Consider the following 27,978-nt stretch of genomic DNA (forward strand, 5'->3'; position numbering starts at 1 on the left):
ACCAGGCAACATCCTGGTAAATCTCCTCTGCACCCGCTCCAAAGCCTCCACGTCCTTCCTATAATGCGGTGACCAGAACTGTACGCAATACTCCAACAAATGCGGCCGTACCAGAGTTCTGTACAGCTGCAACATGACCTCCCGACTCCGGAACTCAATCCCTCTACCAATAAAGGCCAACACTCCATAGGCCTTCTTCACAACCCTATCAACCTGGGTGGCAACTTTCAGGGATCTATGTACATGGACACCTAGATCCCTCTGCTCATCCACACTTTCAAGAACTTTACCATTAGCCAAATATTCCGCATTCCTGTTATTCCTTCCAAAGTGAATCACCTCACACTTCTCTACATTAAACTCCATTTGCCACCTCTCAGCCCAGCTCTGCAGCTTATCTATATCCCTCTGTAACCTGCTACATCCTTCCACACTATCGACAACACCACCGACTTTAGTATCGTCTGCAAATTTACTCACCCACCCTTCTGCGCCTTCCTCTAGGGCATTGATAAAAATGACAAACAGCAACGGCCCCAGAACAGATCCTTGTGGTACTCCACTTGTCACTGTACTCCATTCTGAACATTTCCCATCAACCACCACCCTCTGTCTTCTTTCAGCTAGCCAATTTCTGATCCACATCTCTAAATCACCCTCAATCCCCAGCCTCCGTATTTTTTGCAATCGCCTACCGTGGGGAACCTTATCAAACGCTTTGCTGAAATCCATATACACCACATCAACTGCTCTACCCTCGTCTACCTGTTCAGTCACCTTCTCAAAGAACTCAATAAGGTTTGTGAGGCATGACCTACCCTTCACAAAGCCATGCTGACTATCCCTGATCATATTATTCCTATCTAGATGATTATAAATCTTGTCTCTTATAATCCCCTCCAAGACTTTACCCACTACAGACGTGAGGCTCACCGGTCTATAGTTGCCGGGGTTGTCTCTGCTCCCCTTTTTGAACAAAGGGACCACATTTGCTGTCCTCCAGTCCTCTGGCACTATTCCTGTAGCCAATGATGACATAAAAATCAAAGCCAAAGGTCCAGCAATCTCTTCCCTGGCCTCCCAGAGAATCCTAGGATAAATCCCATCAGGTCCCGGGGACTTATCTCTTTTCAGCCTGTCCAGAATTGCCAACACCTCTTCCCTACGTACCTCAATGCCATCTATTCTATTAGCCTGGGGCTCCGCATTCTCCTCCACAACATTATCTTTTTCCTGAGTGAATACTGACAAAAAATATTCATTTAGTATCTCGCCTATCTCTTCAGACTCCACACACAATTTCCCATCCCTGTCCTTGACTGGTCCTACTCTTTCCCTAGTCATTTGCTTATTCCTGACATACGTATAGAAAGCTTTTGGGTTTTCCTTGATCCTACCTGCCAAATACTTCTCATGTCCCCTCCTTGCTCGTCTTAGCTCTCTCTTTAGATCCTTCCTCGCTACCTTGTAACTATCCATCGCCCCAACCGAAACTTCACACTTCATCTTCACATAGGCCTCCTTCTTCCTCTTAACAAGAGATTCCACTTCCTTGGTAAACCACGGTTCCCTCGCTCGACGCCTTCCTCTCTGTCTGACCGGTACATACTTATCAAGAACACGCAGTAGCTGATCCTTGAACAAGCCCCACTTATCCAGTGTGCCCAACACTTGCAGCCTACTTCTCCACCTTATCCCCCCCAAGTCACGTCTAATGGAATCATAATTGCCCTTCCCCCAGCTATAACTCTTGCCCTGCGGTGTATACTTATCCCTTTCCATCATTAACGTAAACGTCACCGAATTGTGTTCACTGTCCCCAAAGTGCTCTCCTACCTCCAAATCCAACACCTGGCCTGGTTCATTACCCAAAACCAAATCCAACGTGGCCTCGCCTCTTGTTGGCCTGTCAACATATTGTTTCAGGAAACCCTCCTGCACACACTGTACAAAAAACGACCCATCTATTGTACTCGAACTACATCTTTTCCAGTCAATATTTGGAAAGTTAAAGTCTCCCATAATAACTACCCTGTTACTTTCGCTCATATCCAGAATCATCTTCGCCATCCTTTCCTCTACATCCCTAGAACTATTAGGAGGCCTATAAAAAAACTCCCAACAGGGTGACCTCTCCTTTCCTGTTTCTAACTTCAGCCCATACTACCTCGGAAGAAGAGTCCCCATCTAGCATCCTCTCCGCCACCGTAATACTGCTCTTGACTAGCAGCGCCACACCTCCCCCTCTTTTGCCTCCTTCTCTGAGCTTACTAAAACACCTAAACCCCGGAACCTGCAACATCCATTCCTGTCCCTGCTCTATCCATGTCTCCGAAATGGCCACAACATCGAAGTCCCAGGTACCAACCCATGCTGCCAGTTCCCTTACCTTGTTTCGTATACTCCTGGCATTGAAGTAGACACACTTCAAACCACCTACCTGAACACTGTCCCCCTCCTGCGACGTCAAATCTGTGCTCCTCTATACTCTCATTCTCCCTTACCCTAAAACTACAATCCAGGTTCCCATGCCCCTGCTGCATTAGTTTAACCCCCCCCCCCAAAGAGCACTAACAAATCTCCCCCCCAGGATATTTGTGCCCCTCAGGTTCAGATGTAGACCATCCTGTCTGTAGAGGTCCCACCTTCCCCAGAAAGAGCCCCAGTTATCCAGAAATCTGAATCCCTCCCGCCTGCACCATCCCTGTAGCCACGTGTTTAAATGCTCTCTCTCCCTATTCCTCATCTCACTATCACGTGGCACGGGCAACAACCCAGAGATAACAACTCTGTTTGTTCTAGTTCTGAGCTTCCATCCTAGCTCCCTGAAAGCCTGCCTGACATCCTTGTCCCCTTTCCTACCTATGTCGTTAGTGCCAATGTGGACCACGACTTGGGGCTGCTCCCCCTCCCCCCTAAGGACCCGGAAAACACGATCCGAGACATCACGTACCCTTGCACCTGGGAGGCAACATACCAAACGTGAGTCTCTCACGCTCCCACAAAATCTCCTATCTGTGCCCCTGACTATAGAGTCCCCAATTACTAATGCTCTGCTCCTCTCCCCCCTTCCCTTCTGAGCAACAGGGACAGACTCCGTGCCAGAGGCCCGTACCCCATGGCTTACCCCTGGTAAGTCGTCGTCCCCACAAGTATCCAAAGCGGTATACTTGTTTCTCAGGGGAACGACCGCAGGGGATCCCTGCACTGACTGCTTTTTCCCAGTTCCTCTTACAGTTACCCACCTATCTCCAATCTTTGGTGTAACTAATTCCCTGAAGCTGCTATCTATAACCCCTTCTGCCTCCCGAATGATCCGAAGTTCTTCCAACTCCAGCTCCAGTTCCCTAACTCGGTCTTGGATTAAATATTGTTCATCTTTGCTTCTGCCTCAGCCCTTCTACTGCTGAAACCTCATCCTTCACATTGCACGTGCTCCGTAAAACCCCATCTTTGGTCATCTGTCCTAATGACTCCCTCCTACTTTGGTCCAGTGATAGTTTTTGCCTGTTTATCCCTTGTGAAGTGCCTTGAAACTTATACATTGAAAGCGCTTTAAATGCAGGTTTTTTCTGTTAAAGGCATTTTAGTGCTTTTCTGTTTTCTGCAACTGTCCATTACCTTTCAAGTAACTATTTCTATCTACCCCTCCTTTATGCAAAGTGATGCAACACTGTAAATGTAATGATCGTGTTCCCGTCGTGTACGTTATGCACCCACAGTGACAGCTTTCACCATATTTGCACAAACCATATGTACTCTTGGTGGCATTCAGAACATTGAAATTAAATAAAATAATGAAACCTCACTTTTTAATCTAAACTTTGTTAATTTGTGACCAGGCAGAATTTGTGGAATTATTAGCAAATCTGTGATAGGAAGAGTATTCTGACCAAATGTTCAGCTATTTGAAATGAATGAAATTCTTGGTGTCCAGTCAACATCTTGTATCCCTAGTGCATCTAATGTAGAAGGTAGAGTTCCACTTGTTGAGCTATGATTTGTACTATGCTGTTATATTTTCAAAGCAGATTTTTGTTTAGTCCCTACTTAATTAGGAATATCTCTGTTTAATTTCAGGTGTAATCAGTGCGGGCGGGAGTCTAAGCTGTTATCTCGTTTTTATGAACTGGAGTTAAATATCCAAGGACACAAGCAACTGACAGATTGCATTGATGAATTTCTGAAGGTACCTTGGCATTTGGTAATGGGGGTAAAAGACCACACGCACTGTGCTGACCCACATAATACAAAAATAATTGTGGAGTCCCGTCAAATTTTTACAGCCTTCATCCCGATCTGAAGTGCTATCAATTTTTCATTTACCCTGGCGTGGACAGGTGGGAGACATTTCTAATTTTATTCAGGAATTAAGAGTATATAACAAGGGAATGCAATAATCCTGGAGGATTTTAATCTTCACGCGAACTGGGCAAACCAAGTTGGCAGATGTAGCTTAGAAACCAAATTAATGGAATGCATTTGAGACAGTTTTATAGAACCATAGTTCAAGGAACCATCTAGGGAACAGGCTATTTAAAACCTAGTATTGTGTTACGAGACACTGTTAATTAATTACATTTTAGTGAAGGATATTTTGGGAAAGGGTGATCATGGTATAATTAATAGATAATGAAGTTGGAGAGTGATATGGTTAAGTCCGAAACTATTCACAACTAACTGATCAAAACCGATTCCAATGGTATGAGGGGCATGTTGGCTGAAGTAGGTTGAGGAATTGGATACAAAGATGTGACTGTAGGTAAGAAATGGAAAGGATTTAAATGAATACTTCACAGTTCTTAACAAACATGCATTCCCTTGAGGAATAAAAACTTAACTGGAAAGTGAAAAGTTTAGGATAGTATTAGGTTAAAAGAACTTACAATGGCAAAAAGAGTAGTAGATGTGATGCGAGCGCAGGAGAGGCTGCGTTTTCATGAGCTCTGGCTCCACTTGCTACACAAGTAAACGTACTCATGAAGAGATCTCCAGCTTCAACTGCATGGAGTCTTGACACCCTGAGTAACTGAGCACAACCAAAATTCTGCTGGTCCCATCCTATCCAACAGCCCTGTACCATTGACTTGTGTTGACCCCCAATCCTCTGATGTCTCATTTAAATTCTAAATTTTCATCCTTCTATTTAAATCCCTTTGGCCACCTCCTTACCCCACTTGTTCTCTCGCTTTCTTTCTCTCTCTCTCTCGCTCTCTCTCCCTCTCTCTCTCTCTCTCTCTCTCTCTCTCTCTCTCTCTCTTGCTCTCTCAATCTGTTCTCCTTGCTGTACAATGCAAGGTACAGTCACTTAGTTTTCAAGCTTGGAAGTTTATTTCTTGTCGAATCAATTTGGATCAGCATTTTATCGAATAGTAATCCATTGAATACATTGTGGATCAGCTTTCATGTAATACAGTAAATTAAAACAACGTTCATAACCGCCAAGTTCTGTGATATTGCAAAAAAATGCTTGCTATTATATATTTTTTAAGAATGGAAACCCAACTTCTTTTGGAAAGTTGAAGTATATAAAATCTCCCACACTAAAAAGAATACTGCAAATGCTGGAAATATGAAATCAAAGCAAAAATGATCAAGTCAGGCAGCATCTGTAGAGAGTGAAACAAAGTTAACATTTCGGGTTTGATGACCTTTCGTCAGAACCGGAAAAAGTTAGAAATGTAATAGGTGTTAAGCAGGTACATCATAGCCATCAGCGGCAGAAGAATTGCATGCACGCATAATTTGAAACCTCCTGACCCAGCAAATACTCCTTTCCACCGTGACCATCACGTTAGGCGATCAATCCTGTTTCAATGAAAAGTGCAGGAGGGTATACCAGAAGCAGTACTAGGCAGAATTAGTCAGATGTCAACTTGATGAAGCTCCAACATGGAACAACATGCTTGCCAAACAACCAGCATGTAACAGACAGAGCGATTTGATCCCACAACCAATAAATCAGATCTGAGTTTTGCAGTCCTGCCATGTCCAGCTGTGAAAGATGTTGGAAAATTAAACAACTAACCGGAGGAGGAGGTTTCTCAAATATCCCCATCCTCCATATATCCCCATCCTCAATGATGGGGTACCCAGCACATCATTCCAATATACAAGGAGCATTTACAGCCATCATCAACCAGAAGTGCTGAGTGGTTGATCCATCTCGGCCTCCTGAGGTCCCGGCCATCACATTTATTTTTCTTTCGCTTTTCATGGGATGTAGGTGTTGGCAGCTAGGCCGTCATTTATTTCCCATCCCTAATCGCCCTGAGGAAGGTGGTGAGCTGCCTTTGTGAGCCACTGCAGGCAATGTGGTGTCGGTATCACCAAGAGTAGTGGGAGAGAGTGAGTTCAAGGATTTTGACCCAAGTCAGGATGGTGTGTGACTTGGATGGAAACTTCCTGATGGTGATGTTCCCATGTGTTTGCTGCCTTGTCCTTGTTCTTCTAGACGGTACAAGTGTGGGTTTGGAAGATGCTAATGAGCTTTGGTGAGTTTCTGCAGTGCATCTTGTGGATGGTGCGCACTGACACAGCGGTGGTGTTGGTGGAGGGAGTGAATGTTTGTGCAAGGGGTGCCAATCCTGTGCGCTACTTTGTCCTGGATGGTGTCGAGCCTCTTGAGTGTTATTGGAGCTACACTCATCCAGGAAAGTGGAGAGTATTCCGTTGCACTCCTAACTTGTGCCTTGTAGATGGTGCACAGGCTTTGGGGAGTCAGGAGGTGAGTTACGCACAGCAGGAGTTCTAGCCTTTGACATGCTCTTGTAGCCACATTATTTATATGGCAAGTCCAGTTCAGATTCTGGTCAATGGTATTGATAGTGGTGAAGTTAATGATGCTCCTCCCTCCCTTCCCTCTCTTCTATCATGTCGTGGCTACTTTCCCCTGGCTCTTGGCTACTTGTTTATTTGTTTGCTTGTTTGTTGGCTGCAAACGATCCCGGAACAATCGTGAATGGCTCCCATGTTTTGAGGAAGCATCTTCCGACCCTCGGATGGTGAATTTTATTTTCTCGATTTGGAGACATTCCGATAGGTCGGACAGCCAGTCTGCAGCTTTAGGTGGTGCTGCTGACTGCCGACCGAGCAGGATTCTACGGCGGGTGATCGGGGCGGCAAAGGCAAGGGTGTCCGCCCTCGTCACCATGAAGAGGTCTGGCTGATCTGATACCTCAAAGACCGCCACTTTCGGGCATGGCTCAACCCTCATCTCCACCACTTTGGACATTGCCTCGAAGAAGGCTGTCCAGTACCCAGCAAGTCTGGGGCGAGACTAGAACATGTGGGCGTGGTTGCCGTGCCTCCTTGGCACCGTTCACACCTGTCCTCCACCTCCGGGAAGAACCTACTCATTCGGGTTCTTGGTAAGTGGGCTCTGTGTACCACTTTTAGTTGCGTTGAGTCTTGCGCACGTGGAGGTGCAGTTGACCCTATGTAGTGCTTCGCTCCAGAGTCCCCAACCTATCTCGAACCCCAAGTCTTCCTTCCATTTCCTCCTCGTCATGTCCAGTACCGTATTGGCCCCCTCGATCAGTCGTTCGTACATGTTGCTACAGTTCCCTCTACCTAAAATGTCTGCATCTAATAGTTCTAGTAGCGTCCGTCACGGTGGTCGCGGGTATGTCCTTGCCTCCTTCCATAGGAAGTTTTAAGCTGCAGGTATCCGAGTTTGTTGCCCTTAGCTCGCTGGAATCTCTCGTCAGTTCATCCAGTGTTGTGACCCTGCCGTCGGTCATAGGTCCCTGACTGTCAGTGTAGTGCTGGTGTGAACCTATGGTTATTGCAGATGGGGGTTTGTCGGGCATTTCGGTCAGGCCGAATTGTTGCCGTGGCTGGTTCCAGATCTGGAGAGTGGCTACCACCACTGGAGTGTTTTTTGGGTGAAGAAGGGAGTGCTGCCGTGGCGAGCACCCGGAGTGAGGTCCCCCTGCAGGAGGTCTCCTCTGTGCGCACCCACTCGGCTTCTGGCTCCTTAATTCATCTCATTACTCTTTCTGCAGTCGCTGCCCAGTGGTAGTACTGTAGGTTTGGGAGGGCTAGCCTCTCTCTTCCCCCCCCCCCCCCATACAAATGGCATGATTAACTTGTCCAATGAATTGAAAAAGGCCTTGGGGATATAGATCGTTATGGATCTAAGTAGGAAGAGGTACCTGGGCATCACGTTCATCTTGATCGTCTGCACTCTACCCGCGAGGTGGAGTGGGAGTGTGTTCCATCTCTGCAGTCCTGTTTGACTTTCTCTGTCAGGCTGGTCAGGTTCCACTGGTGAACCCCCGTCCAGTTATAAGCGATTGGGATCCCCAGGTGGCGGAATTTGTGTCGGGCTTGTTTAAACGGCAGTCCCACCAGTGCTGCCCTCCCCCTTGCAGGTTCACCGGGAAGATCTCGCTTTTGCACATGTTGAGTTTGTAGCCTGTGAAGGCACCTAACCCTTTCAGGAGCGCGATGATTCCTTCCATGCTGCTTTGTGGGTCCGAGATATAGAGGAGCAGGTCATCCGCATAGAGCGAGACTCTGTGCTCTCTGCCTCCTCTTTGGACCTCCTCCAGTTCTTTGCTGTTCTGATTGTGATCGCTAGTGGTTCGATTGCTAGGGCAACAGCAGCGGGGACAACAAGAATCCTTGCCTGGTGCCCCAGTGCAGCTGGAAGTACTGGGAGCTGGTGTTGTTTGTCCACACTCTCGCCATGGGAGCGCTGTACAGAAGCTTCACCCAGGAGGTGAACCCTGTTCCAAACCCGAACCACTCCAGTACCTCTATGAGGCACTTCCACTAAATTCTGTCGAAGGCCTTTTCTGCGTCCAGGGAGACAATCACCTCTGGTGTTCTCTCCCTGGATGGGGTCATGATCACGTTCAGCAGGCGCCTGATGTTCGATGTTAGCTATCTACCTTTGACAGCTCGTTCGGTCTTCTGCAACCACCTCAGTTACGCAGTTTTCCAGCCTTTTGGTTAGGATCATGGCCAGTATTTTGGCATCGACATTTAGTAGTGAGATGGGTATGTACAAACCGCACTCTGTTGGATTTTTGTCTTTCTTAGGTATTGGCGAGATTGAGGCTTGTGCTAGCATAGATGGCAGTGTGCCCTTCGCCAATGAGTCTGTGAGCATCTCCCACAGGTGCGAGGCCAGTGCTGTCGCAAATTTTTTGTAGAAGTCAGCCGTGAACCCACCTGGTCCTGGCACCTTCCCCGCCTGCATGGAGCTAATACTCACCATGATTTCTCCCAGTTCTGGTGCTTCCAGGCCCTGTTTTCTGTCCTCCCCCTACAACTGGTATGCCCAGTCCATTGGGGAACTGTTTCATCCCCAAGTCCCCTGGTGGGAGCTCTGAGGTGTACAGCCCTCGGTAAAAGTCCTCGAAGGTTTTGTTAACTGTATCTGGGTCTGTTTCCAATGTGCCTCTGCTGTCTCTAATTTGGGCAATCTCCCTAGTGGCTGCCTGCTTTCTGAGCCGGTGTGCCAGCGGGCAGCTGGCTTTGTCTCCGTATTCGTATAGGTTCCCCCGTGCCTGGCGGAGTTGGTGTACCGCTTTCCTCGTGCAGAGCAGGTCAAAGTCCATTTGTAGCTTTTTCCTCTCCGCCAGGAGCTCTACAGTCAAGACCTCGAAGTATTTACAATCTGCCTCCAGTATGGAGTCGACCAATTGCTGCCTAGCTGCTCTTTCCTCCCTGTCTCTTTGCGCTTTAAGGCGATAATTTCCCCTCAATTCATGGCCTTTAGCGCATCCCAGAATGTAGAGGCGGAGACCTCCCTGTTTTGATTGTCTTTTTATATATTCAGCTATGGCCTGTGATACTTTCTCGCTGAAAACCTTGTCGGCCAGTAGTGCAGTGTCCAACCTCTACGTGGGACGTTGGGCACTGCCTGTCTCCAACCTGACATCCATATAATATGGAGCGTGGTCAGAGATTACGATTGCAGAGTATTCCGTTTTGACCAGCCCTGGAAGCACCGATTTTCCCCACCACAAAGAAGTCAATCCGAGAGTATACGTTGTGCACTGGGGAGAAGGAGAACTCTTTCTCCCCTGGGTGGGTGAACCTTCAAGCGTCCACCAACCCCATCTGCTCCATAAAACGGCCGAGTTTCTTCTTCATGTTTGAGGTCTTGGAGTTCAGCTCTTTTGTCTATGTTTGAACCAAGGCAAGGTTAGGAGCTGAGAGATCCTGACGGGACCCAAACTGAGCATCATGATAAGGTTACTGCAAAGAAAGTGCTGCTTGATAGCACTGTTTTACTGATTGTCGCGGGTAGACTGAAGGAGTGGAAATTGACCAGGTTGTATTGGTCCTGCTTTTTGTGTACAGGTCATACCCAGGCAATTTCTCACATTGCTGGGAATATGCCAATGATGTAGCTGTACTGGAACAGCTTGGCTAGGGATACAGCAAGTTCTGGAGCACAGCCTTCGGGACTAATGCCAGCATGTTGTCAGGTCCCATGGCCTTTGTGGTATCCAGCACCTTCAACCATCTTGATCTCGCGAGGAGTGAATCGAATTGGCTGAGGATTGGCATCTGTGATGCTTGGAACCTCCGGAGGAGGCTGAGATGGATCATCCACATGGCACCTCTGGCTGAAGATTGTTGCAAATGCTCAGCATTTTGCATCACATACCAGTCTTCAGCCAACTCGATTACAGCCTTGGTTCAGACATGGGTAAAGACCTGGGACTTCCGGGTGCGGCGATGACCAGCAAAGTCGCACGTTTCGGCACCTCCCGTTTTAACGGACTTTTGGGCTCTTATCGGTAGCCCCAACGGCAATTTTCGAAGGCTAAACCCACTGTGAGGCGACATAGAAGGGAGTCCCCCCGGATATGAATGGACAGAAGAGATAATAGTGGCCAGATTACGGAGGATCCTCTGGAGCAGCGGCAAAGAAGGGAAGTGAGAAGCAAGATGGCGGCGGACGGAGGCCAGTTGGTATGGGGCCTGGAACAGCAGGAGTTCCTCCGGCGATGTGTGGAGGAGCTCAAGAAGGAGGTGCTGGCGCCGATGCTGCAGGCGATTGAGGGGTTAAAGGAGACGCAGAAGACCCAAGAGATGGAGCTCCGTGGAGTGAAGGCAAAAGCTGCTGAAAATGAGGACGAGATACAGGGCTTGGTGGTGAAGACGGAGACGCACGAGGCACTGCATAAGAGGTGTATGGAGAGACTGGAAGCCCTGGAAAATAGCTCGAGGAGGAAGAACTTAAGAATCTTGGGTCTTCCCGAAGGGGCAGAGGGAGCGGACGTTGGGGCGTATGTGAGCACGATGCTCCATACCTTAATGGGAGCTGAGGCCCCGACGGGCCCCCTGGAAGTGGAGGGAGCGTATCGAGTCCTCGTGAGAAGACCAACGGCAGGAGAAATACCTCGAGCAATAGTGGTGAGGTTCCACCGCAACAAGGACAGGGAGATGGTCCTGAGATGGGCGAAAAAGACACGGAGCAGCAAGTGGGAGAACGCGGTGATCCCTGTGTATCAGGATTGGAATGCGGAGGTGGCGAGAAGGAGGGCGCGTTTCAATCGGGCCAAGGCGGTGCTCCACAAGAGGAAAGTGAAGTTCGGAATGTTGCAGCCGGCAAGACTGTGGGTTACACACCAGGGTAAACACCACTACTCCGAGACGGCAGAAGAGGCGTGGACATTTATCGAAGAGGAGAAGTTGGACTAGATTGGAGAAAGAGTGTTTGAAATGAAGTAGTGAGGTGGTGGCAAGGGACTGTGAATCAGATGGGTGGGGGGGGGGGGGGGGAGAAGTTTACTTGCCCCTCGAAGGGGGGGGGGTCACGAAGAAATGTGGGCGCCGGTGGGGAGGGGGAAGGAGAAGGAGAGAGGGAGCTGCGCCATCAGGGGCGTGGCCGAGAGGGAAGCGCGGGCTTTGTCCCCGCGCTATGGAAATTGTGGCGGGAAAAGGGGGCGCAGGAAGGAGGGGGCCTCACATGATGGGAGGCTAAGGATAAACGGGGGAAGCCGAGGTCAGCCAGTTTGCTGACTTCCGGAAGCAATATGGGGGGAGCAACTAAGCTAGAGAGGGATCTAGCGGGGGGGGGTTAACTGGGTTGCTGCTGCTAAGGGGAAGGGGGAGCTGTGATGGGATGGTCGGGACGGGAGGGCGCCGTCGGGGGGGAAAAGCTGGTGCGTGGGAACCAGGTGAGGAGCTGGTCTAAAAAAGGGGATGGTTAGTCGACGAGGGGGGGGGGGGGGTAAAGAGCCTCCCAACCCGGTTGATCACGTGGAACGTGAGAGGGTTGAACGGGCCGATTAAGAGGGCAAGGGTACTTGCGCACCTAAAGAAGCGAAAGGCAGACGTGGCCATGCTTCAGGAGACGCACCTGAAACTGGCGGATCAGGTCAGATTAAGGAAAGGATGGGTGGGACAGGTATTCCACTCGGGCTTGGATGCGAAAAAGGAGAGGGGTGGCAATACTGGTGGGGAAATGGGTATTGTTTGAGGCGAAGAACATAGTGGCGGACAGTGGGGGTAGATACGTGATGGTGAGTGGCAGACTGCAAGGTGAGGCGGTGGTGCTGGTGAATGTATATGCCCTGAACTGGGATGACGCAAACTTTATGAAGCGTATGTTGGGGCGCATCCCGGACCTGGAGATGGGAAAGTTGGTAATGGGGGGGGGGGGGGACTTCAACACGGTGCTGGACCCAGGGCTGGACCGGTCCAGATCTAGGACCGGGAAGAGGCCGGCAGCGGCCAAGGTGCTTAAGGGCTTTATGTAGCAGATGGGAGGAGTGGATCCCTGGAGATTTACTAGGCCAAGGAGTAAAGAGTTTTCCTTCTTCTCCCATGTCCACAAAGTGTACTCCCGGATAGACTTCTTTGTCCTGGGAAGGGCGCTGATCCCGAAGGTGGCAGGAACGGAGTATTTGGCTATAGCCATTTCAGATCATGCTCCACATTGGGTAGATCTGGAAGTAGGAGAGGAAAAGGAACAGCGCCCACTCTGGAGATTAGATATGGGACTGTTGGCGGACGAGGGGGTATGTGTAAGGGTGAGGGGATGTATTGAAAGGTACCTAGAGATTAATGATGACGGCGAGGTCCAGGTGGGAGTGGTCTGGGAGGCGCTGAAGGCGGTGGTTAGAGGGAAGCTGATCTCCATAAGGGCCCATAAGGGGAAACAAGAGGGTAAAGAAAGGGAGAGATTGTTGAGGGAGATTTTGAGGGTGCATAGGCAATATGCGGAGGCTCCAGATGAAGGGCTATACAGGGAAAGACGGAGATTGCACACGGACTTTGACTTGTTTTTTTTAAATTAAATATTTTATTGAAAATTTTTGGTCAACCAACACAGTACATTGTGCATCCTTTACACAATATTATAACAACACAAATAACAATGACCTATTTTATAAACAAAAAAAAAAAAGAATAAATAATAAATAACAAAAATGAAAACTAGCCCTAATTGGCAACTGCCTTGTCACAAGTAACACTCTCCAAAGATATAATTTAACAGTCCAATATATAATTATCTGTAGCAACGACCTATACATACTATACAGTATATATTAACAACCCTGAGAGTCCTTCTGGTTCCTCCTCCCCCCCCCCCCCCCCCCCCCCCCCCGATCCTGGGCTGCTGCTGCTGCCTTCTTTTTCCCATTCCGTCTATCTTTCTGCGAGGTATTCGACGAACGGTTGCCACCGCCTGGTGAACCCTTGAGCCGACCCCCTTAGGACGAACTTAATCCGCTCTAGCTTTATAAACCCCGCCATGTCATTTATCCAGGTCTCCACCCCCGGGGGCGTGGCTTCTTTCCACATTAGCAATATCCTGCGCCGGGCTACTAGGGACGCAAAGGCCAAAACATCGGCCTCTCTCGCCTCCTGCACTCCCGGCTCTTGTGCAACCCCAAATATAGCCAACCCCCAGCTTGGTTCGACCCGGACTCCTACTACTTTTGAAAGCACCTTTGTCACCCCCATCCAAAACCTCTGTAGTGCCGGGCATGACCAAAACATATGGGTATGATTCGCTGGGCTTCTCGAGCACCTCGCACACCTATCCTCCACCCCAAAAAATTTACTGAGCCGTGCTCCAGTCATATGTGCCCTGTGTAATACCTGAAACTGAATCAGGCTTAGCCTGGCACACGAGGACGACGAGTTTACCCTGCTTAGGGCATCTGCCCACAGCCCCTCCTCGATCTCCTCCCCCAGCTCTTCTTCCCATTTCCCTTTTAGTTCATCTACCATAGTCTCCCCTTCGTCCCTCATTTCCCTATATATATCTGACACCTTACCATCCCCCACCCATGTCTTTGAGATCACTCTGTCCTGCACCTCTTGTGTCGGGAGCTGCGGGAATTCCCTCACCTGTTGCCTCGCAAAAGCCCTCAGTTGCATATACCTGAATGCATTCCCTTGGGGCAACCCATATTTCTCGGTCAGCGCTCCCAGACTCGCGAACTTCCCATCCACAAACAGATCTTTCAGTTGCGTTATTCCTGCTCTTTGCCACATTCCATATCCCCCATCCATTCCCCCCGGGGCAAACCTATGGTTGTTTCTTATCGGGGACCCCCCCAAGGCTCCAGTCTTTCCCCTATGCCGTCTCCACTGTCCCCAAATCTTCAGTGTAGCCACCACCACCGGGCTTGTGGTGTAGTTCCTCGGTGAGAACGGCAATGGGGCTGTCACCATAGCCTGTAGGCTAGTCCCCCTACAGGACGCCCTCTCTAATCTCTTCCACACCGCTCCCTCCTCCTCTCCCATCCACTTACTCACCATTGAAATATTAGCGGCCCAATAATACTCACTTAGGGTCGGTAGTGCCAGCCCCCCCATCCCTGCTACGCTGTAAGAATCCCTTCCTCACTCTCGGGGTCTTCCCGGCCCACACAAAACCCATGATGCTCTTTTCAATCCTTTTAAAAAAAGCCTTCGTGATCACCACCGGGAGGCACTGAAACACAAAGAGGAATCTCGGGAGGACCACCATCTTAACCGCCTGCACCCTCCCTGCCATTGACAGGGATACCATATCCCATCTCTTGAAATCCTCCTCCATCTGTTCCACCAACCGCGTTAAATTTAACCTATGCAATGTGCCCCAATTCTTAGCTATCTGGATCCCCAGGTAACGAAAGTCCCTTGTTACCTTCCTCAACGGTAGGTCCTCTATTTCTCTACTCTGCTCCCCTGGATGCACCACAAACAACTCATTTTTCCCCATGTTCAATTTATACCCTGAAAAATCCCCAAACTCCCCAAGTATCCGCATTATTTCTGGCATCCCCTCCGCCGGGTCCGCCACGTCTAGTAGCAAATCGTCCGCATACAAAGATACCCGGTGCTCTTCTCCTCCCCTAAGTACTCCCCTCCACTTCTTGGAACCCCTCAACGCTATCGCCAGGGGCTCAATCGCCAGTGCAAACAATAATGGGGACAGAGGGCATCCCTGCCTTGTCCCTCTATGGAGCCGAAAATATGTAGATCCCCGTCCATTCGTGACCACGCTCGCCACTGGGGCCCTATACAACAGCTGCACCCATCTAACATACCCCTCTCCAAAGCCAAATCTCCTCAACACCTCCCACAAATAATCCCACTCCACTCTATCAAATGCTTTCTCGGCATCCATCGCCACTACTATCTCCGTTTCTCCCTCTGGTGGGGCCATCATCATTACCCCTAACAACCTCCGTATATTCGTGTTCAGCTGTCTCCCCTTCACAAACCCAGTTTGGTCCTCGTGGACCACCCCCGGGACACATTCCTCTATTCTCATTGCCATTACCTTGGCCAGGACCTTGGCATCTACATTTAGGAGGGAAATAGGTCTATAGGACCCGCCGCATTGTAGCGGGTCCTTTTCCTTCTTTAAGAGAAGCGATATCGTTGCTTCAGACATAGTCGGGGGCAGTTGTCCCCTTTCCTTTGCCTCATTAAAGGTCCTCGTCAGTACCGGGGCGAGCAAGTCCACATATTTTCTATAGAATTCGACTGGGAATCCATCCGGTCCCGGGGCCTTTCCCGCCTGCATGCTCCTAATTCCTTTCACCACTTCTTCTACCTCGATCTGTGCTCCCAGTCCCACCCTTTCCTGCTCTTCCACCTTGGGAAATTCCAGCCGATCCAAGAAGCCCATCATTCTCTCCCTCCCATCCGGGGGTTGAGCTTCATATAATTTTTTATAAAATGTCTTGAACACTCCATTCACTCTCTCCGCTCCCCGCTCCATCTCTCCTTCCTCATCCCTCACTCCCCCTATTTCCCTCGCTGCTCCCCTTTTCCTCAATTGGTGTGCCAGCAACCTGCTCGCCTTCTCCCCATATTCGTACTGTACACCCTGTGCCTTCCTCCATTGTGCCTCTGCAGTGCCTGTAGTCAGCAAGTCAAATTCTACATGTAGCCTTTGCCTTTGCCTGTACAGTCCCTCCTCCGGTGCTTCCGCATATTGTCTGTCCACCCTCAAAAGTTCTTGCAGCAACCGCTCCCGTTCCTTACTCTCCTGCTTCCCTTTATGTGCCCTTATTGATATCAGCTCCCCTCTAACCACCGCCTTCAACGCCTCCCAGACCACTCCCACCTGGACCTCCCCATTATCATTGAGTTCCAAGTACTTTTCAATGCACCCCCTCACCCTTAGACACACCCCCTCATCTGCCATTAGTCCCATGTCCATTCTCCAGGGTGGGCGCCCTCCTGTTTCCTCCCCTATCTCCAAGTCCACCCAGTGTGGAGCGTGATCCGAAATGGCTATAGCCGTATACTCCGTTCCCCTCACCTTCGGGATCAATGCCCTACCCAGCACAAAAAAGTCTATTCGCGAGTAGACTTTATGGACATAGGAGAAAAACGAGAACTCCTTACTCCTAGGTCTGCTAAATCTCCACGGGTCTACACCTCCCATCTGCTCCATAAAATCTTTAAGTACCTTGGCTGCTGCCGGCCTCCTTCCGGTCCTGGACTTCGACCTATCCAGCCCTGGTTCCAACACCGTATTAAAATCTCCCCCCATTATCAGCTTTCCCATCTCTAGGTCCGGAATGCGTCCTAGCATCCGCCTCATAAAATTTGCATCATCCCAGTTCGGGGCATATACGTTTACCAAAACCACCGTCTCCCCCTGTAGTTTGCCACTCACCATCACGTATCTGCCCCCGTTATCCGCCACTATAGTCTTTGCCTCGAACATTACCCGCTTCCCCACTAATATAGCCACCCCCCTGTTTTTCGCATCTAGCCCCGAATGGAACACCTGCCCCACCCATCCTTTGCGTAGCCTAACCTGGTCTATCAGTTTCAGGTGCGTTTCCTGTAACATAACCACATCTGCCTTAAGTTTCTTAAGGTGTGCGAGTACCCGTGCCCTCTTTATCGGCGCGTTCAGCCCTCTCACGTTCCACGTGATCAGCCGAGTTGGGGGGCTTCCTACCCCCCCCCCTGTCGATTAGCCATCACCTTTTTCCAGCTCCTCACCCGGTTCCCACGCAGCTGTATCTCCCCCAGGCGATGCCCCCCCGCCCATCCTCTCCCATACCAGCTCCCCCCTCTCCCCAGCAGCAGCAACCCAGTAATTCCCCCCTCCCACCCCCCCCGCTAGATCCCCCGCTAGCGTAATTACTCCCCCCATGTTGCTCCCAGAAGTCAGCAAACTCTGGCTGACCTCGGCTTCCCCCCGTGACCTCGGCTCGCACCGTGCGACGCCCCCTCCTTCCTGCTTCTCTATTCCCGCCATGATTATCATAGTGCGGGAACCAATCCCGCGCTTCTCCCTTGGCCCCGCCCCCAATGGCCAACGCCCCATCTCCACCTCCCCCCATCACCACCTGTGGGAGAGAGAAAAGTTACCACATCGCAGGATTAGTACATAAAACCCCTCTTTGCCCCCCACATTCGCCCCACCACTTTGTTCGAACGTTCTTTTTAATAACCCGCTCATTCCAGTTTTTTTTCCACAATAAAAGTCCACGCTTCATCCGCCGTCTCAAAGTAGTGGTGCCTCCCTCGATATGTGACCCACAGTCTTGCCGGTTGCAGCATTCCAAATTTTATCTTCTTTTTATGAAGCACCGCCTTGGCCCGATTAAAGCTCGCCCTCCTTCTCGCCACCTCCGCACTCCAGTCTTGATAACGCGGATCACCGCGTTCTCCCATTTACTGCTCCGAGTTTTCTTCTCCCATCGAAGGACCATTTCTCTATCCTTAAAACGGAGGAATCTCACCACTATGGCTCTGGGAATTTCTCCTGCTCTCGGTCCTCGCGCCATCTCTCGGTATGCTCCCTCCACCTCCAACGGACCCGCCGGGGCCTCCGCTCCCTTTAACGAGTGCAGCATCGTGCTCACATATGCCCCGACGTCCGCTCCCTCCACACCTTCAGGAAGACCAAGAATCCTCAGGTTGTTCCTCCTTGCGTTGTTTTCCAGTGCCTCCAACCTTTCCACACATCGTTTCTGATGTGCCTCCTGCGTCTCCGTCTTCACCACCAGGCCCTGTATATCGTCCTCATTCTCGGCTGCCTTTGCCTTCACGACCCGAAGCTCCCGCTCCTGGGTCTTTTGTTCCTCCTTTAGCCCTTCGATCGCCTGTAGTATCGGGGCCAACAGCTCTTTCTTCATTTCCTTTTTGATCTCTTCCACACAGCATTTCAAGAACTCTTGTTGTTCAGGGCCCCATGTTAAACTGCCACCTTCCGACGCCATCTTGGTTTTTGCTTGCCTTCCTTGCCGCTGTTCTAAAGGATCCACTGCAATCTGGCCACTCTCTCCTCCTTTTTCCATCCGTATCCAGGGGGGATTCCCTTCTGGTTTACCGTACAGTGTTTTTAGCCGTCAAAATTGCCGTTGGGGCTCCTATCAAGAGCCCAAAAGTCCGTTTCACAGGGAGCTGCCGAAACGTGCGACTTAGCTGGTCATCGCCGCACCCGGAAGTCGGACTTTGACTTGTTGACCATGGGTAAGGCGGAGGCACAATGGAGGAAGGCACAGGGAGTGCAGTATGAATATGGAGAGAAGGCGAGCCGGCTGCTGGCCCAACAACTTAGGAAGAGGGGGGCGGCGAGAGAGATCGGAGGGGTTAGAGACGAGGAGGGAAAGATGGAACGGGGAGCGGAGAGGGTGAACGGGGTGTTTAAGGTATTTTACGAGAGGCTATATAAGGCTCAACCCCCGGAAGGGAAAGAGGGAATGATGCGTTTCCTAAACCAGCTGGAGTTCCTGAAGGTTGAGGAACAGGAGATGACAGGACTGGGAGCGCAGATTGAGGTGGAGGCTGTGGTAAAAGGAATTGAGAACATGCAGGCAGGGAAGGCCCCGGGACCGGATGGGTTCCCGGTGGAGTTCTATAGGAAATACGTGGACCTGCTGGCCCCACTTCTGACGAGAACCTTTAATGAGGCTAGGGAAAGGGGGACACTACCCCCGACGATGTTGGAGGCGACGATATCGCTGATCCTGAAAAGAGACAAAGACCTACTGCAGTGCGGGTCATACAGGCCTATTTCCCTCTTGAACGTAGATGCCAAGCTTTTGGCCAAGGTGATGGCGACGAGGATAGAGGACTGTGTCCCTGGGGTGGTGCATGATGATCAAACGGGGTTTGTTAAAGGGAGGCAATTGAATGCTAATATACGGAGGCTGCTCGGGGTGATGATGATGCCCCCACCGGAGGGGGAGGCGGAGATAGTGGTGGCGATGGATGCAGAGAAAGCATTTGATAGAGTGGAGTGGGACTACCTGTGGGAAGTACTGAGGAGATTTGGATTTGGAGAGGGGTTCATTAGATGGGTTCAGCTCCTGTACAGGGCCCCGGTGGCAAGTGTGATTACAAATAGGCAACGATCTGACCACTTCCGACTATATAGGGGTACAAGACAGGGATGTCCCCTGTCCCCATTACTGTTTGCGTTGGCAATTGAGCCACTGGCCATAGCGCTGAGGGGCTCCAGGAAGTGGAGGGGGTTACTTAGAGGAGGAGAAGAGCATCGGGTGTCATTATACACGGATGATTTGTTGTCGTATGTCGCGGACCCAGTGGAGGGGATGCCTGAGATAATGCAGACACTCAGGGAGTTTGGAGAATTTTCAGGATATAAATTGAATATGGGGAAGAGTGAACTGTTTGTGATGCACCCCGGGGAACAGGGCAGGGGAATAGACGATTTACCGATGAGGAGGGTAACAAGGGATTTCCGGTATTTGGGGATCCAGGTGCCAGGAACTGGGGAACCTTGCATAAGCTTAACTTGGCACGACTGGTAGAGCAGATGGAAGAGGACTTTAGGAGGTGGGACATGGTGCCCCTGTCATTGGCGGGCAGGGTGCAGGCGGTTAAAATGGTGGTTCTTCCAAGGTTTCTTTGTGTTCCAGTGCCTCCCTGTACTGATTACAAAGGCCTTTTATAAAAAGGTGGACAAGAGTATTATGAGCTTTGTGTGGGCTGGAAAGACCCCAAGAGTAAAGAGGGGGTTCCTGCAGCGCAGTAGGGACAGAGGGGGACTGGCACTGCCGAGTCTAAGTGATTATTATTGGGCCGCCAACGTGTCAATGATATGTAAGTGGATGAGGGAAGGGGAAGGAGCGGCGTGGAAAAGACTGGAGATGGCGTCCTGTAGGGGAACTAGCCTAAAAGCACTGGCGACGGCGCCGTTGCCGTTCTCCCTGAAAAAATACACCACAAACCCAGTGGTGGTGGCAACTCTGAAAATTTGGTGGCAGTGGAGACGACATAAGGGAGTGACGGGTGCCTCAGTGTGGTCCCCGATAAGGAACAATCATAGGTTCGTCCCGGGAAGGATAGATGGGGGATTAAAATCTTGGCAGCGAGCAGGAATTGCAAAATTGAAGGACTTGTTCTTAGACGGGACGTTCGCGAGTCTGGGAGCACTGACAGAAAAATATGGGCTGCCACCTGGGAATGCATTTCGCTATATGCAAGTGAGGGCATTTGTGAGGCAACAGGTGAGGGAATTTCCGCAGCTCCCGGCGCAAGAGATCCAGGACAGAGTGATTTCGGGGGCATGGGTGGGTGATGGCAGGGTGTCAGATATATATAGGGAAATGAGAGACAAGAGGGAGACGATGGTGGAGGAGCTGAAGGGAAAATGGGAGGAGGAGCTGGGTGAAGAGATAGAGGAGGGGCTGTGGTCAGATGCCCTAAGTAGGGTAAACTCTTCGTCCTCGTGTGCCAGGCTCAGCCTGATACAATTCAAGGTTCTACACAGGGCACATATGACTGGAGCAAGGCTGAGTAGATTTTTTGGAGTGGAGGATAGGTGCGAGAGATGCGCGGGAAGCCCGGCGAACCACGCCCACTGGTCATGTCCGGTATTGCATGGGTTCTGGGTGGGTATGGCAAAAGTGATTTCAAAGGTGGTGGGGGTCCGGGTCGAACCAGGCTGGGGTTTGGCTATGTTTGGGGTTGCAGCTGAGCCGGGAGTGCAGGAGGCGAGAGAAGCCGACGTTTTGGCCTTTGCGTCCCTAGTAGCCCGGCGAAGGATTCTACTTATGTGGAAAGAAGCGAAACCCCCGGGCGTGGAGGCCTGGATAAACGACATGGCAGGGTTCATAAAATTGGAGTGGATAAAGTACGCACTAAGAGGTTTGGCTCAAGGGTTCACCAGGCGGTGGCAATCGTTCCCCGACTATCTCGCAGAGCGATAAGGGAAAATAGGAAAGGTAGCAGCAGCAACGGGGGGGGGGGGTGGACTCATTTGGGTCCTCAGGGGTTTTATGTGTGTGTTTATATATTAGTTATTTATATTAGATTTTACGAAGTTACTATTTTAGTTACTATTTCTGTTGTTTCTTATTTTGTTGCTGGCAGTTGCCGTTAGTTAGCATATTATTTATTTAAAAAACGATCAATGTATATATTATTACAAAGTTGTAAAATGGGAAATTTTTGTTTTTGTTTGTTCGAAAAACTTTAATAAAATATATATATATTTTAAAAAATGGATAAAGACCTGAACATGTGAGATGAGAGTAACTGCCCTGGACATCAAGGTAACGTCTGACTGAGTGTGGCATCAAGGAGCCCTAATGGAAGTCAATGAATATCAGGTGGAAAATTGCCCACTGGTTGGTGTCGTACTTAGCACAAAGGGAGGTGGTTGTTGTTGGTTAATCATGTCGGTCCTGGAGTATTGCTGGAGTTGTACTCGAGTAGCGTCCTAGACTCAACTGTAGCTGTTTCATCAATGATTTTCCCTCCCTCCATACTCGTATACAGTCAGAAGTTGCACAACGTTCAGCACCATTTAAAATGACTCATATATTGAAGCAGTGTATCCACATATAGCAAGACCTGGACAATACTGAGGCTTGGGCTAATAAGTGACATCATTTGTACCACACAAGTGGCAGTCTTCAGCGATCTAATAGTACCCCATGACATTCAATGGCATTACTGTTGCTGAATATCTTACAATCAATATTCTGGGGGTTACCATTGACCAGGAATTGAACTGGACCAGCATTATAAATACTGCAGTTCCAAGAGCAGGTCAGAGGCTGGGAATTCTGGAGATCGTAAATCCAGCTCCCCAGATCCTGCCCACCAGGCCTACAAGGGACAAATCATGTGCGTGACGCAATACTCTCCACTTCCCTGGATGACTGCAGCTCCAACAGCACTCCAGCTTGATATCATCCAGGGCAAAACAGCCTGCTTTATTGGCACCCCATTCACCACCACATGCACTCCCTCCACCATCAAGACACAGTAGCAGCAGTGTGTACCATTTACAAGATGCTCCGCAGCAACTCACCAAGGCTCCTTCTTCATACTTTCCAAACCTGCAACCGTTGCCACCTAGAAGGGCACGGTCAGCAGATGTATAGGAACACCTCCACCTGCATGTTCCCTCCCAAGTCCGACACCATCCTGACTTCGAACTGTATCACTGTTCCTTCACTGTTGTTTGGTCAAAATGCTGGAACTCCCTTCCTAACAGCAGTGTGAGTGTTTCTACAACACACAGACTACAGGAGTTCAAGAAGGTGGCTCACTACCCTCTCTACAAGGTCAATTAGGATGGGTCAAAAATGCTGGCCTAGCCATCGACGCTGACTACCATGAATTAACTTTTTTTAAAGTACAGAGGAAAGACAGGAATGAACGGAAGGGAGGGTCTGGGAGCAGGAGAGTTTAAATGACGAAAGGGGGTGGTGAGACAAATCAACAGAGGATAGCTGTGGGACAAGTAACAAAGATGGTCAGAGCAAGGTGTAAATGGGAATACTGGAATCAAAGGCTATTGTCTGAACAAATGGACAAAAGTGGTTATGATCTGAAATTGAGCCCATGAGTCCAAAGGCTGCAATATGCCTTGTCAAAATATGAGCTGGGTGCTATTCTTCATGCTTATTCTGAGCCTCGTTGGAACAGCGTAGGAGACTAAGGGCAGAGAGGCTGAAGTAGGGAAGAGAATTAGAGTGACAGGCGACTGGTAGCTCAGGATTATACTTGTATATTGAGTGGAAATGGTCCACAATCTCCCACTAATTAGTAATGAAAATGATAACCGATGTATAGCATTTATTATTTGGTGAAAAACAATGCATGCATATAAAATTTGCTTTGCATGTTTTTATTCCCTTTTGGAGTGCTTGCATTAATTTAGAATTTTCTTTCAGGAAGAAAAGTTGGAAGGAGATAATAGGTACTTTTGTGATGAATGTCAAGACAAACAGAATGCCACAAGAAAAATTAAACTACTCAGCATTCCGAGAACACTCAATTTACAGCTTTTGAGGTTTGTCTTTGACAGGTCAGTTATGTTCAATTTGCTGAAAACATTATCATAAAATATTTGTGCTAGTTTTCACAAACGTGTTTGTTTACTTTGGTATAATTGTCTGTACAATCCATTTTCGAGCCATGATGTGCAATATGATATCCAAGCGTGTGCTTCAAAAAGACCAAAACCAGCACTGGCTTGTGTTTTGTACTTGGCGCATAAGTTGACCTTCGTTTTTGGAAGAAACTTTTGAGGCTCAAAAGCTGACATGTACACTGCGATTTATAGGATTTTTAGAGGGATACATTTGAAAGCAGAGAAGCAAAATTGTTTTTATCCTTGGTTGATCACACTTGGACTCCTGCGTGTAGTTCTCGTTGCCATATTACAAAAAAGATTTGCATGCCCTGGAGAGGGTGCAGAAATTATTTAAAAGGATATACCAGAACTGAGAGAAGTTGAACAGGTTGAGTTTCTTTCTTTAGAAAAGAGAAAGCTGAGGAATGTCCTAATTGAGTCCTTTTAAATTCTGAAATGTTTCCCTACTTGGGTACAGCAGAACGAGATTAGACTATCAGCCATATAGTCAACCAGAAATCAATTGGGGAATTTACCCAGAGCATGGAGAGAATGTAGGATCTGCTACTACACTAAATGGGCAAATTGTATAGATGCTCTTCAGGAGATGTGCGATAAGCAGATGAGGGAGAAGGGATAGACGGGTATGCCAATAGTTAGACGAGGAAGGATGAGAGGAGGCACAAGTGGAGCACAAACACTGGCATGGACTGGTTGGACTGAATGTCCTGTTTGTGTGCTGGACATTCTTTACTTCTATGCTTCATTTGAAGAAATGTACGAAAGATGTCACATGCCGGGGGGGGGGGGGGGGGGGGGGGCGGCGGCGGCGGCGGATTGAGGGGGGGAGAGAGAGGGAAATAGTTATGATTGAGTCTTATCATTTGTGGCAATCCCAGTTGAAACTTCACTTTCACAGATGTGTGTTTATGGAACTGCACATTTCTCCACACGTGACTTTTGAATCCATTCAAATGCGGAGGTTATCTTCTGTGAAAACTTGCGAATGAGTATGATTGTCCACCTAAGAAACTTCGTGTTACTGGTCATGGTTCTTGGGTCCTTGTATGGCTGATGAACATGATCTGAGCCACATTTTCAACCACACACTTGGCAGGTGGTTCCTGGAGTAGGGATCAGTCCTTGGACTGCAAATCGCTGGTATACCTTTCTCTAGCTCTTTTTCCTGTCCTCCCCCTGCCGCTGAGTGTTCTCGGAGAATTGTGTCCCTTCAATCAGGAGGTTCCTCCAAGTAGGTCTCTTCTGAGCAAGGGGCTCCCAGGCATTAATGTCTATGTTGTATTTCTTGAGATAAGCCTTCAGGGTGTCTTCAAAGTGCTTCCTTTGTCCTCCTCTTGTTTGGGATCCTTCCTTGAGCTGGGTGAAGAATATTTGCTTTGGCAGCCAGGACCTTGACATCCTAAGGGTTAATGGCCGACCCAGCGGAGTTGGTTTCCGCTGATCATGGCCTTGATTGTGGCTCCTTCAAGGACGTCGATGTTGCTACGCCTGTCCTCCCAGCTGATGTGGAGAATCCGTCTCTGACCTTGAGGTGGCACCTGTATATAGTCTAGGTTTCTGAGCCGTATAGAAGAGTTGTGAGGGTGTCTGCCTTGTACACGAGGATCTTGGTGTTAGCATGAATGTTGCAATTATCAAATGCTCTCTTCTTTAGACGTCTGAAGGAGCCGCTCATGGATTGGACATTGTTAATGTCAGCCTTAGATACGAGATGGCTACCCCGGTAGGGGAAATGTTCCACGTTTGGTTAGGTTTCTCCGTTGATCTTGATGAGGCAGAGTCTGGATCTTGCCCTGGGGCAGGTTGTAGAGTCTTGTTGAGTCTGAGACCGATTCTTCTGTAGGCTTCTGTGAAGCATGGCTTGGAGATTCTCTTCTGAGAGTGGAGATGGTGATGTTATTTACCTACTGAAATCCCAACCAGTTGAGGTTGAAAGGTTTTCCATCCATCCTGAAGATTATGTCCACTCCACTGGGAAGCTTGTTCTTGACAAGGTGAAGGATGGTGGTGATAAAGATGGAGAAAAGGTGGGGGCAATGGCATATCCTTGCTTGACTCCAGTCTTGACCTCTTAAAGTTTCTGTCATTTCTGTTATTTCCATCAGTGAGGACTTTCATCAGCATCTTGTTATGGAGGAGATCGGATGATATTGATGAATTTCTCTGGCCTTTGACAGGTCCTTCCATAGCCCTACCCAATTCTTTGTCAAAAGCCTTGGTCAGATTGATGAAGGTCATGTAGAGTGGTTGATGTCTTACCTGGCATTTCTCTTGAAGTTGTTGAGCAGTGAAAATCATGTCTGCTGTTCCACGGTTTGGTCGGAAGCAACACTGATTTTCGGAAGGATTTCTTCAGAGACTGGGTGAAGGCAGCTAGTGAGGATTCAGACGATGATCTTCCCGGTGATGAAGAGTAGAGTGTTTTTTGGTAGTTCCCACAGTCCATTTCATCTTCTTTCTTGAAGATGCGTGATGATGACGGCATCCTAGGGGTTGGCAGGAATTTCTTCTCGGTCCCAGATTTTCAGCAACAGCTGATGGAGATGACAGGTGATCTCCAAGTTTGAAAATATCCGCTGGAATCCCTTCCACCCCTGCTGCTTTTCTATTCTTCACGTGTATAATGGCGGTTTCAACTTCATCCACGCTCGGTAGGAGCCCAAGATCATTGATGGAAGTTGGGGGATTTCCTCAAACACATTCTCATCCATGATTGGATGATGGTTTAGGAATTTTTTTGAAGTGTCCTCTCCATTGAAGGCTGGTGTTTTCTCTGTCTCTCTAGAGTTCCGTCCTTACTCCGCACCGGTTTGAGGCCTAAGGTGTTGGGTCCTAATATTGTCTTGCTGGTACTGAAGAAGCCCTGGATGTTGTGCTTGTCGGCGAGGAATTGCAGCTCCTTGGCTTTCTCAGTCCACTATGGGTTCATGATTTCCCTGTTGTTCTTTGAACCTCCATCTTGGCTGAATGATGAGCTTTCCTTTTTGTCTTGCTGGTTATCTCGTTTTGCCAGGTGCGGAGAGTTTTTCTCTTCTTGTTGATGAGGTCTTGGATGGCGTGGTCATTGTTGTCAAACCAGTCTTGGTGTTTCCTGATCTTGTCGCCGATGGTTTCTTCACAGTTTGAGATGATGGCAGTCTTCAGATCTTTCCAGTTTTCCTCCACTCTATTAGATTGAACACTTTGGAGATTTTGGAGAAGACATGGTTGGAAGTTCACCGTGCTTGGCTCTTGAAGCTGCTCAGAGTTCTTTTTTCTGAGCTATCTCTCGTTCAGACGATGGTAAAGTAGAACATTGAATGCAGGAGTTGGGTCATCTTGTTGAAGTTTACACGGCATTAGTAAGGCCACACTTGGAATACTGTGCACAGTTCTGGTCACCGTATTATAGAAAGGATATTATTAAACTAGAAAGAGTGCAGAAACTATTTACTAGAATGCTACAAGAACTTGATGGTTTAGGTTATAAGGAGAGGCTAGAGACTGGGACTTTTCCCATGGAGCATAGGAGGCTTTGGTGTGAACTTGAGGTTTATAAAATAATGAGGGGCATAGATAAGGTACATCTTTTCCCAAAGGTAGGGGAGTCTAAAACTAGAGGGCATAGGTTTAAGATGAGAGGGGAGAGATATTAAAGGGACCAGAGGGACAAATTTTTCACAGAGGGTGGTGAGTGCCTGGAATGAGCTGCCAGAGGCAGTAGTAAAGGTGGGTACAATTTTATCTTTTAAAAAGCATTTAGACAGTTATATGGGTAAGATGGGTATAGAGGGATATGGGCCAAATGTGGGCAATTGGGATGAGCTTAGTGGTAAAAACTGGGCGGCATGGACAAGTTGGGCCGAAGGTCCTGTTTCCATGCTGTAAACCTCGACGATTCTGTGGGCGGGATTCTCCAACGCCCGCCACCGCGGAGAAGAAACCCCCCTGCGCATGCGCAGGAAACACGCCGGGGTTCTGTGCATGCGCCAGAACACGCCAGCGGTTCTACGCATGTGCCAGCCCACGGCGGCCCTTCAGCACCGACTGGCACGGCGCCAACCCCTCCACTGCCAGCCTAGCCCCTGGATGTGCGGAGGAGTCCGCAACTTCTGGCCGGACCGACGCCGGAGTGGTTCACACCGCTCTTGGCGCCGGTAAGTGCTGCCCCGCCAATTGCGGGTGAATCCAGGTCTATG

At 49.2% G+C, this 27,978-nt stretch overlaps 1 protein-coding gene across 4 annotated transcripts in view; it reads left to right on the top strand.

Annotated features, from left to right (window-relative positions):
• usp48 (ubiquitin specific peptidase 48) overlaps positions 1-27,978 on the top strand; it is a 198,459-nt gene that overhangs the window by 49,919 nt on the left and 120,562 nt on the right. For all 4 annotated transcript variants that reach the window (XM_072478568.1, XM_072478566.1, XM_072478565.1 and 1 more), the window contains exons 6-7: positions 4,081-4,189; positions 23,598-23,731. In XM_072478568.1, coding sequence (XP_072334669.1) covers positions 4,081-4,189; positions 23,598-23,731 — 243 coding nt within the window. The remainder of the gene's footprint in view (positions 1-4,080; positions 4,190-23,597; positions 23,732-27,978) is intronic.

The sequence above is a fragment of the Scyliorhinus torazame genome, chromosome 16 (assembly GCF_047496885.1).
Source record: "Scyliorhinus torazame isolate Kashiwa2021f chromosome 16, sScyTor2.1, whole genome shotgun sequence".
Taxonomy (NCBI): Eukaryota; Metazoa; Chordata; class Chondrichthyes; order Carcharhiniformes; family Scyliorhinidae; genus Scyliorhinus; species Scyliorhinus torazame.